The sequence below is a fragment of the Monodon monoceros genome, unplaced genomic scaffold, assembly GCF_005190385.1.
Source record: "Monodon monoceros isolate NGI ecotype Baffin Bay Population unplaced genomic scaffold, NGI_Narwhal_1 Super_Scaffold_22, whole genome shotgun sequence".
In the NCBI taxonomy this organism is placed as follows: Eukaryota; Metazoa; Chordata; class Mammalia; order Artiodactyla; family Monodontidae; genus Monodon; species Monodon monoceros.
This window is the reverse complement of record NW_021703779.1, coordinates 16350080-16362088: the sequence shown is the minus strand read 5'-3', so window position 1 is coordinate 16362088 and position 12009 is coordinate 16350080. Positions and strand designations below refer to the sequence as shown.

Sequence of the window (12009 nt, the reverse complement as noted above, 5' to 3'; positions counted from 1 at the left end):
TCCTGTCTTTTAAAAATGAAATCTGTTCTTCATGTGTTAGGTGTTTATGCACTGGGTACCTTAAATTGTACTAAGTGTTTGGGGTTATATAATAATGACCAGACACAATGCCCGCCCTCTAGAATCTTCTAGTCTATGAGGAGAGACAAGGCAAACAGATAACCAGCATGAACATGTGTGCAGATAAAGGCAATGATTTCACAAGTGTTTCTGACATGGATAAGAATCATGAGAGATAGAAGGGCTGGTGCTAATGATTATCAGTGAGATGCAATTTATGAAGGAAAGATTCTTAGAGGAGTGAACCTCAAACTCTTTTTAAATCAAATAAGGGATGTACTATTAAGTGCCTATTATAAGATTGAGGATACATGATTTGCTTAACAAAGGCTTCCAGTTGATTTAAAGCAGGGGTTGGCAAACTATGGCCTGTGGGCCAAATATGGCCCACCACCTGTTCTTGTAAATAAAGTTTTATTGGAACACTGCCATGCCCATTTGTTTACACATTGTCTATGGCTACTTTCCCGCCACAAGGAATAGTAGAGTAGCTGCAACAGAGACTATATGACACACAAAGCCTAAAATATTTACAATAGGGTTGGCCCATTACAGCCAGAGTTTTCTCGCTCATGATTTAAAGGCTGACCTGTGGCCATGTACTTGGAGGAAATTATGGATAACAGCCCTAGCAATAGGAAAGAAAATTCTCAGTATGAATGAGTAGCAAAAGATACGCATCACTGGAAACAAAGGTGCTACTAAAATTTCGAGAAAGATGAGAGATGGAGATGAGAGAATGAAAAGCTTAGTAAGCAATAGACCAATGTTTGACCAAGAACATTAAAGCATTACTATCCATAGTAATCTATAGTATTTGCGTAGTGTATGTTTCCAGTGAGTTATATCCATAAGCAAGTATATTTAAAATGAAATCTTTCTCTTTTGGTGTGGGTAACATTGCTGCAGAACAATATAGAAATCTACATGTCAGGTAACTTTTGGCACCTAAATTCAGTTCGCTCACAGAATCAAAACTCTTAGCTGAAACGTGATGCCTACACACCAAATGTCAACTAAATCATTCTGGCAGGAACCACATCGCATGCACTAACTCAAATTATAATTTTAGTTTGTGTCCAAACTAGTTCTCTTAGGGAAGAATTAAGCACTCATAAAGTACTATAGAAATAAAATAGCAATCAGGCATTGCATACGTTAATTCTGACCAAACCAGACCTAACAGGGACATCAAAATATTTCTTAATATGACAACCTTCTCCCCTTGGCAGTCTGCTAATACATTATCAGCATTTGCCCCTCACACTTACTATAGATTTCTTATACTTTGCCAAAAGGATGAAATTAATGAAGGGAAGATTCTCAGCAGAGTAAATCAAATCAAAGAAGAGATGTACCTCTCCTTTCACCAAAGGAGAAAGTATTTCTCAGGTTAATACGTATGAAGTATTTTTTCTAACATGGCTTATTTCACCTCCCATTCGTCTCTGCCTGCTTTGTATGCCTATGTCATCTGTTGTACTGGCCATCACTCCATTTTGCCCTCACTATAACTTTTTATTTACTGGCCAATATTACTCACTAGATTGTAAGCTTGTTGAGGGCAGGGTCTGTATCTGGAACGTCCCAAAGCCTATAGAATAAGGTAGGTGCTCAGCAAACATTTTTTGAATTTTGTAGTTTTTGCCCATGTGAAATGACATCATAACATTGATGTTATTTCATACATACATTTGCATAAGGAGCTAAGACCAGCATTACAGTGTTCATGGACTCTCCTGCCTAGGAAAGGAAGGAGGACCTATGAGTAAGGAAGGGCTATTTCATTTAAAGTCTCTATACTCGATTGTATTCATGCTGTTCCTTTTATATTGGACAGAAGAGGGATTAATTGGGAATGGGACAAAGAAATTTTAGGGAGTAGGGGATCAGACACTGACATACTAAAGAATAGTAGAGTCCAGTTCCATAGTTGAACTACTAAGAAATGAAAATTCTCATTCCTTTAGTCTTTGTGGAATTCATCCAGCCAATTATATCCAACATGTAATATTTTGGGTACATGCTTAATGCTTGAATTTGTGAATTCTCTTAATGTAGTATGTAAGTGCAGGTGTTTACATGCTTAACCCGCTGTGTTGTGTTTTCTTTGCAGGTGTCAAACCCCAGAGAAATATCTGCAATTTGTCATCTATTTGCGATGACTCAGGTTAGTTCTTGTGTACACTACACATTACCAGGTAAATTAGCTCCACAGAGAAATGGTTTGTTTTCCTGCCGTTGAGTATGTGATGTGTGCCCCTCTGATTTATCTCCTTTCATCACACCTGGCTACTAAGAGTCTCGAATGAAAACAAAAGCAAATTTTAGATCAGGCTGAAGGTGAGATAATGGGTTAACTTCCTTAATATGAGAACATGAAGCTCTGCACCAAATATTTTTCACCATAGCTTTAAATCCATAGCTAATGGCCTTAGAGTTGATTTATGAACATAATAATGAACTTAATTATTGAAAGCCAGTTCTTATATATAATATCCTCAAGGTTTTCCATAGGACCTTAAGTATTATAACTTAGAAACAGGATGTTGTCTTTTGCTAAAAATAAAACAAACCACGCTACTAGAATGCTGCAAATCTTATGTACACCTAGTTTAATTGGACGCTAATTGCAGTAGTGCCCATAGTGTATTTTGCCATCTCTAACTAGACTGTCCACTATTTTTAAAAATTAAGATGGCAGTCGCTTGAGAACATGCTATTTTTGAAATGGGAATATTTTCCCTTCTGCCATGGGCCAGAAGGAATGAAACAACCACTTTTCTGACGTTGGTTTGGCTCTCTGGGGTCCCTTCCTTATTAAAACCAATGAAAGAGATGTGAAAAACAGAAAAACATGGTATGGCAGGTCAGAACTGGACCATGGGAAGAAAGAAGAGGAAAGTAACAAAGTATTTTATAATATTGAAGTCTTAGTGTAGCTCCAGTGATACAAAAAAGCCAATCATTATAGGAATGTTTTCCTTTTATTCTGTTCCTTTTAACAGTTTAACACTTTCTTTGAAAAACATAGGAAACAATTTCAAGTGAAGTAAGTTAAGGTTGGATAGTTTAGAAAACTTCCATTGAAAGAATGTTCCACAGACACTTTCTATTTATGTGATTGTGAGGTTTACTTACATCAGCTTTCTGCTGATAGTATGCTCCAGGTCGAATATAGCAGGAAAGTGTTAGCTGGCTTTGATTAAAGGGAGCAGAAACTTGTTGGATACATTTCACTTTTATATATTGTGGAACTCTCTTCTCTCCTCCTTCTCCTCTCCCTCCTCTCTTACTCTTCTCTTTACTGAATTCTCCATAATTTCGTTATTTTCATGCTTCATCTATGTTTTGGACTGGTGACTAATGTCTAGCTTAGTGTTATGTCTACATGATGTTTGATAACTGAAAATTGAACATTAAGTCAAAAAAAAACCTGGTCATTTTGAGTAACAGATGCCAGGAAGCTGGTTAGAGTAATGTTTTCCCCAGTTAAGCTACTGAATTGACCATTTGTTTTAGTGTCTGGTGAAAACAGCCTCTTCAGGGGACCTACTGTTTTGTCACCAGAAATTCCACGATATCCTCCCAGAAACTAGAATCCTTCACTTCTTGCAGATTCCAATCTGGATTCATTAAGGGAAATGGAGGCTGGTGAAAAAACTGAGAGCTGACCAGGTAGAGTTAGGCTGAGAGTCAGAAGGTGGTTGCTTCCTGGTTGCTCTGCTACCCCTGTGCGCCCAGCATATTCTTGAAACTCAGCATGTGCTGAATAAGACTGAGGGATGAACTTGGAGAATGGAGAGGTGAGGGAGAAAAATTGTGGGTGTCAGCACACACACACAGGCACTAAATAAGTTTTTAAAAGCTAAGATTTTTGCAAAAATGTACGAGTAATTCTATGCATGTATCAATTATCTTTTCTTTTTAAATTTATTTTTGGCCGCGTTGGTTCTTCGTTGCTGTGCGCGGGCTTTCTCTAGTTGCGGCGAGCGGGGGCTGCTCTTCGTTGCGGTGCGCGGGCTTCTCATTGCGGTGGCTTCTCTTGTTGAGGAGCACGGGCTCTAGGCACGTGGGCTCAGTAGTTGTGGCACACGGGCTCAGTAGTTGTGGCTCGTGGGCTCTAGAGCGCAGGCTCAGTAGTTGTGGCGCACAGGCTTAGTTGCTCCGCGGCATGTGGGATCTTCCCAGACCAGGGCTCGAACCCGTGTCCCCTGCATCGGCAGGTGGATTCTTAACCACTGCGCCACCAGGGAAGCCCCATCAATTATCTTTACTTTTAATAATTATGTAGTGCATTAATTGAAATTTCAGTATCAATATGCAGAGTTTGAAGTTCTCAGTAGAAAGGTTGCTGGAATAGATAAATCATGTTAATCACTGGCCTAGTGGCGTTGTCAGCCATTTTAAGGGGAAGTGGACCACTGGGTCCTTGGCTGTGGGAATCAGTTGTACTTTGTAGTGCAATAAAAGATGAGACGGGGTGGCCTTCCACCGTCTAGCTCGGGAGTTGGCAAACTACTGCGCATAGTCCAAATAATAGCCTGCCACATGTTTTCGTAAATAAAGTTTCATGGGAACACAGCCATGCCATTCATTTATATACTGTCTATGGCTGCTCTTACACTACAACCGCAAAGTTGAGTAGTTTCGACAGAGAACCTATAGCCCACAAAACCTCAAATGTTTACTTTCTGATCTCTTACCAAAAGAGTTGGCTGCATCCTGCTCTAGTTTATATGATATCCTTGCCCTTCTGATCAGGAGGCCAGTTTTTTGTCTCTGTAGATTATGAAGTGCACACAGTGTACTTCTGTTAAGGAGTCTCTGTTTTGTCTCCAGATAGAGCCAAAGCCCTTCCGAGTATACCCTGCAGGAAATGGCATTGACTGAAATTGAGTTGTGTTTCCCAAGGAGAGCATTTTCAGAACAGGGTTTTCTGGCATTTCTGGGACGAAAGCCACAGTGAGTTCTTCAGCTGAAGAAAGGATTTGCTCTGCATTCTGTTCAGGTTTCAAAGCAAAATCTCAACTTTGCTCCTAGGAAAGATAGTGCATTTGGTAGCTGTATTTTATTTTATTTTACTATTATATATATATTTTTATTTTCATCTGGTAGCTGTATTTTAAAACAAAAAAGAAAAACCCAAAATGGCAAGGAATAAATAGACTTTCATAAGGCTGTGTAACTGCTGAGAAATCCTTTTTCCCTCCCTCCCATGTCTCCCATAACTGCAACTATAACAGCTTAAAAAGATTTGCAGTGTTAGAGCCACAGTTCCCCAGTTAACATCATTAAGGGAAACAAAGTCCTGATGCGAAGCACATAGATAGGGATAAAATTTCTTGACAAGGGGACAAGTTTTTTGTTTTTCTGCATTCCCACATAAAATGTATAGTTGATATTTTCTGAAAATTATACTGATTGATAATCGTTGGGTAACTTTGTGATAGAAAAGAAAGTAAATGTGAATAACAAAGAACTTGATGAAATTGTTTATAAAGTAATCTGATAATATTTTTCTGTATTGTATTAATCCTCAAACTCTAAGGATGCAAGTTTCAAATTGCTTTTTGAAAATTTATTTTTAGCCTTTTTTAGAGGTGAGATCATGTTTCAATATGATGAAGAAAGCAATGTTACCCAGGTAGGTTTTAAAGATTTTTTAATTGCAATTTAAAAAGTGAATTTTCATGTATTTAAGGATTTAAGGTTCAAACTATTTCTGATATTTAGCATATTTACTTTTATCACCAAATTTAAATAAAGTACGTGTTGTTGAAACATTAGCTTTGTTGAGAGGGCTTGACTTCATGATAATCATGGTATTTTGTTAAAAATTATATTTTAGTTTTCACTAGGCTTGATGCTGAATAGAGTGTTTATATGATACAGTTCTATTGCCAGTCAAAATTTAAAATTATATTAGAAACTCCTAGCAGTAAGAAATGTAATATATTGAACCTAAAGATTGTCTTCTCAATCTGATCCTGTTCACCCCATGGGGGATTCAGACACAGTAGTATCAGCCTTCCCATAACCTAGATTGGTTCAGAAGATCCCAGCTAAATATGGTTTGTTAATTCAGTAAATATTTCCTGAGCACCTACTATGTGCCAGGCAATGAGCTAGGTGCTAGAAATGCAGTGATGGTTGCTACCAAGTGTCCCTGTTTACATTCACATAGAGAACTTTAATAGTGTTCTTTTGGGGGAACCCTTGGAACAACAAAAGATAGAAATTAGCACATCAGACTTGCTGATTCAGAATCTTTTTTTAAAGAAAACATAAAAACAAAAACTGACTCAGCCAATATATATTTGATCGTTTGCTAGACAATATTCCATGCCGTTAGGAATCACAGTCTTTGGGGTGTAGTTCTTTGGGCGCCCAACAAAACTGAAGAACAGCTTCTTCTTAGAAAGTGTTATAAAACAAAACAATATTTGTTGTATTCTTAATGATTTTGTGCTTCTAGCAGAATCAAGTTATGGCTAATGGCACCTCAACTGGAATCCTGTCTCTAAGGGAATTGAAGTGAGTAATCAATCTGCTGTTTGATTTAAAACTTAACACATCAACTATGGAAAGACACTTGCTGCGCTATCTATACTTTTGGAAACTGAGAATAGGAAAGAGACAGACCCCAGAGGTCATAAGGAATTGGTTCTTGAGGTCTTTGCAAACTAACCATAGTCGCCTGTCTTCAACTAATATCCCTGTGAGGCTGTTCTCTTTGATGCTATCGAATTATGTAAGAGTGTCACCAAACCAGATTCGTTTTGCCCAACGCACAGCAAGCCAAAACACTGAGAAGCCAAGGTTTGCAGCAAAGAGAAGGGTTTATTCCCAAGGCAGCCACATGAGGAGAACAAGTCTCAGATCTGCCTCCCCAAAGGCCAGGGACTTGGGGTATTTATGAGGTAAAGAATAAAGTGGCAGGGCAGTCTGAGGCTGGGGAGCGTGGGGAGCATGGGGAAAGGTTATTGGAAAAAGGTGGGTAATCTTTGTTCTGTGCAGGTGTTACTAAGCTACAGACCTCTGCATGTTCAAAAATGGAGGCGCTTAGCACCATCTGAGGGTGGAGTTTTCAGCCCTCTGATGCCAAGGACATCGGACACTCGCGCATGCCCAGTTGGAGGGTCAGGGGTCCTATCCCGTCTTAACCAGTTCAGCTAGAACTAGATACAGCTGACTCCAAGTTCCTGGAAAACAACTCGGGAAAACATCTTATTGTTTAGGCTACATGCTGCTTGGAGGACATGCAGGTCTTAAAAGGACTTTGATTAGTGAAGGCAGGTTATAGGCGAAATGGATTTGACTAATAATTACCCACGGTTTCAAGAACTCCATTTGAAATGGTATTTGGGTTTTAATATGATTTGGTAGCCAGCCAGGTTGAAATAAGAGTTCAAGGTAGGACTCCATGTATACCATTTACTCATGCTTTCATGAGGTATTGGTCATTCAAAAGTCAGAGAGAGGTCTTTGTTAAGTAGACCTCAATTTACAAGGGTAAGCACAGATAGTAAGAAATGCATTACAAATAAATGCTCCTAGTTAGACAATAGGTCAAAATGTCGGCCAGCAGTCGCACCTTGACTGTCACAGGTGAAATTCATCCACTCTCAACCTTGCTATTATCTTTCAAAAGAGATTTTCGTAAACTTTTGAACCAAATCCAGAAGCTCTGAGGAGTATCTGTGATGACACTGAAGAGAAAAACTTTTCCAAGGTATCAATAAAAAGAAAACACATGTGATAGGAAACATGTTTTTAAACTCACAAGTTCGTAAATAGAACACAACCTAGCATACTTTTAAGTAATTCATTTTAATTGCTAGACTTGAAATATAGATGAGTTCATTTAAAGCCACCAAGCATTTGTTGAACACCTACTGTGTGCTAGGCATTGGGATACAAATGGGGATAAACCCAACTCTCTGAGATGGAAAACTGGGTCTAGAGCAGTGGTTCTCAACCCTGACTGTATATTAAAATAACCTGGGGAGCTTTTAAAACGCCTGCTATCCAGGCACACTCCATAACAATTAAATCGGTATTTGGGGCCTGAGTTGCCGGCATTGGTGTTTTTGAAAACTCCCTAGGTGGTTCCAGCGCGAGGCCAATTTTGAGAAGCAGGAATCTAGAGTCTGATGGGAAAGAAGCAGGAAGCAAACAAATGATAACAATACAGTATAATCCCTGCAATGAAGGTGACACGTACAGACTACCAAAGGATGTTCTGAGTGTCTGAATATAGCGTAGGCAGAGTAGTTGGACATGACTGGAGTGGCCAGGGAAACCCCAGAAAGAAGGTGGCCTCTGAGCACAGTTCTGCAGGAGCAGCTCCTGCCAGCTTGAAAAGCTAGCTGACTACTGTTGCCACGATACTTCTCTTCTCTCCAGACCTTCCCTGGAGCCCAGAACTATTGCCCAGTCCTTAGAGCAGGATTTCTCAGCCTCAGCACTGTTGCCATTTGGGGCCTGATCATTCTTTGTTATGTGGGGCTGTGCTGAGCATTGTAGGATGTGTAACAGATCCCTGGCCTCTACCCACTAGATGCAGGGAGCACCCTGCCCCCAATTGTGACAATCAAAAATGTCTCCAGATATTGCCAGATGTCCCTGGGGAGGGGGGGCAGAGTCACCCCAGTTGAGAATCGCTGCCTTCACGTGAGTTCTTTAACTAGATTTCTTTCATCCTAAGTTCATGTGAAGCTCTGCCACATTGAAGAAATAAAACTTGTTGGAGTGGGATTGGAGGAGAGGAATGAGGGAAATTCCTGAAGAGGAGTTGTGAGGAGGGGAAGGCAGGGCTGGGGAGTGCTAGAGGGCAGGTGGGGTCAGTTGGAGAGAGAATGAGTAAGAAATCAGAGACAGACCCCAGGGTGAGTGGCTGGCCCCTCTCAGAAATTTTGCTTCCGGCCAGCTCTTCCTCTGGCCCTTTGCCAGAAGCAGCTGCCTGGGGGTTGCAGTAGCCTAATGAAATAAGATTGTTCAACCATAATTTATATCTTGCTGTTGGCTAGAACCGATACAGCTTCTGTCTGGTTAGTTTCCCTTGTCATATAAATAATGAATTTTTCCCACCTAGGAATCTCTTGTTATACCCAGTATTTCTTCAGAGTGAGCACTGCAAGCAATAAATACCATATGCTTAATTTAATTGCTAAAAATCTAACTTGTTTTGAACTTAACATCACCAATGATCTCCTTCATATCAATTTCTCATTTTATTAACAGACGATCAGAACTCAACAAAACCCTGCAAACTTTAAGTGAGGTAATCATAGTACATCCTGTATTTGTTTATAATTATTGTTATTATTTGGGGGAGAGCATGGAGTTCTGTACTCCTGAGGAGATATGTATTCAAATTACCCCAAATCTGTCATGTATAAGAATGAATGGGCTAGTTCCATTACTCCAAAAATCAGAACTAGGCTCAATGGATGGACATTACAAGGGGGTAGATTTTCCTGTAAGTAAAACCAAGTTTCTTAAAACCAGGGCTCCAGGAGAATGAGCTCCCTTGTGTGGTAGTGAGTTTCCTGACACTAGAGGTATCCAAGTAGAGCCTGTATTGGCCTGAATAGCTTTGATCATATGTCATTAATCTGGTAGGAATGTGAATTGGATGATTCCTAGGGGTTCTTGTGGTTTTAAGATTCTGTGATGCTGTGATTAGTCCTGGGTCATCTTGCCTGACATTTTCAACTGTCAAACTAACATGGATTTTTTTTTCTTTTGTTTCAGACTTATTTTATAGTGTGTGCTACAGCAGAGGCCCAAAGGTCAGTCATTTTTAATACTTTTATATAAATAACCTTATTTCGCTACTCATGAGAAATAAAGTACAAGGAGTCTTAGGGTGCAAATTCAAAAGCATTCCTCTAAAATAAATACACATTAGTGACATTTTGGATATATAATTTTTTATTCTTCCAAACACATATCACTGTCATATCCATATTCTCATTTCTTTATGAAGCACAGAGGGGTGGGTGGTGTTGGGCCATTAGCCTCTGGTTCTATGAAGCTAAGGGTCATCAGTTCCCTTAGCCCCATAAGGCCACCAATAGGAACAACAAATGGCTCCCAGTGGTCCAGTCAGGGTGAAGGCCACACAGAGAAGAAGGAACATAATATGGAGCTAGGAGAGAAAAGGAGAGAGGGGGAAGGAAAAGATAGGAAAGAAAGAGAAAAGAAGAAAATAAAAAGTGTGTGCAAGGGTCGGGACTTCCCTGGTGGTGCAGTGGTTAAGGATCCACCTTCCAGTGCAGGGGACACGGGTTCGAGCCCTGGTCTGGGAAGATCCCACATGCCGCGGAGCAACTAAGCCCGTGAGCCACAACTACTGAGCCTGCGCTCTAGAGCCCGTGAGCCACAACTACTGAGCCTGTGCTCTGGAGCCTGTGAGCCACAACTACTGAAGGCCACACGCCTAGAGCCCATGCTCTGCAAAAAGAGAAGCCATCACAGTGAGAACCCGCACACCGCAACGAAGAGTAGCCCCCGCTCTCCGCAGCTAGAGAAAGCCCGCGTGCAGCAACAAAGACCCAGTGCAGCCAAAAAGAAAGAAAGAAAAAAAGAAATTTATTAAAAAAAAAAAAGAAAAGTGTGTGCAAGGATGAATCAGAGATTGTCTGACAGCTATTTGAGGTTACACAGATTATCATTTGAAATTATGTCCATTGGCTGTCCTGGCTGCATAAGCCAATGGCTTTTAGGTTGATAATCTCACTACCCGAATCTTGAGCATTCTGTGAGAGTAAAAGTCCTAGAAAATAACAGTTTCTACTCATCAGACGGTTCATTGGTACAAATAAAGGCAAGTCTTCCGTGAAATTGTAGATCAGATTCCTATTCACTGTATGTATTTAGTTATTTCACTTTTCATTATTTGCAACATTAAACCAAGACGAAAGTAAAAAAGAAACAGAATGTCTTAAATTCCTGGTTATCTGATGACCTGAATTGAACTGCCAGAAAGATTTTGGATTTAAGAGACCTTGCTATTCATCTAGGCTGGTATCTGAAAGGGCTCTCCTGATGGAAACGCAAATGCCTCCAGACACCGGGTGGTGTGGGTGGGTGGTAAGGCTGTAGATGTCAGGACGCTTGTCTTTGCAACCAGGTTTCACCCCTGTATGTTCATGATGCGGGCAGGCAAAACGACTCAGCAGCTGTGTGTGGTCAGAGGGTCTCTGGTTTGCAGTCCCTGTGAATGTAAACCTCTATAAATTCTTCATCCTAGAAAGTCTTTGGGGTAAAGTTCACTTGAAAAAGCAATTACAAATATGTAGGTAGGTTTCCAGTTTCGTAACACTCTGGTTATATGTATTTCTCTTTATAGCACATTAAATTGTACATTCACAATAAAACTGCATAAGACAATGAACATATGTGCTGTGATGGTTGCTTTGCAAACAGTAAAGATTCGACCGATGGGTAAGTTGTCTCTATCTTTATTGCTGTGTTCATTTTCACATGACTTTGATGTGTTCTTTTCAAAATTGAAAATACAATGAATAAATTTACATATGTCACAGCTTTCTGTTTTGACTCTTTTGTCCTTGGGCAGTTTTTAAGGAGCTCTAAAAGGTGATTTTTCCTGCTTTCTCAGTAAAGTTTCAGTATGCTGTATTGGAAATCATGATAAAACAAACCCTACTGAGAGGGAGAATTCTATTTGGAGTGCTCGATCGATTGCTGCTGGGATATATTTACTCCTGAATTTCTCTTAGGAGTTGCTGAAGAGCGATTGATACTGTGTGCATATAACCCCAAATTATTCACTCAATAGATATTTTTGAGCACCTACTATTTATATATAATTGTCAGTATAATGGAATCCAATTTATTTTATCACCTGTTTTAGACTAATGCTCTTCAAAATCCCATCAGTGTAAGAACTGTTATACTTGACGGAGCTGAGCTTCTACC

General features: G+C 39.9%; 1 protein-coding gene across 4 annotated transcripts in view; it reads left to right on the top strand.

The window, feature by feature from the left end:
* The window catches only part of ADGRG2 (adhesion G protein-coupled receptor G2), a 71044-nt gene that overhangs the window by 31211 nt on the left and 27824 nt on the right, over positions 1–12009 (top strand). For 2 of the 4 annotated variants that reach the window (XM_029240994.1, XM_029240996.1), the window contains 6 exons: positions 2177–2230; positions 5652–5707; positions 6542–6597; positions 9307–9346; positions 9820–9857; positions 11420–11514. In XM_029240994.1, coding sequence (XP_029096827.1) covers positions 2177–2230; positions 5652–5707; positions 6542–6597; positions 9307–9346; positions 9820–9857; positions 11420–11514 — 339 coding nt within the window. Of the gene's footprint in view, positions 1–2176; positions 2231–5651; positions 5708–6538; positions 6598–9306; positions 9347–9819; positions 9858–11419; positions 11515–12009 lie in introns of all 4 variants that reach the window. The other 2 variants (XM_029240995.1, XM_029240993.1) reach the window with 1 other exon arrangement.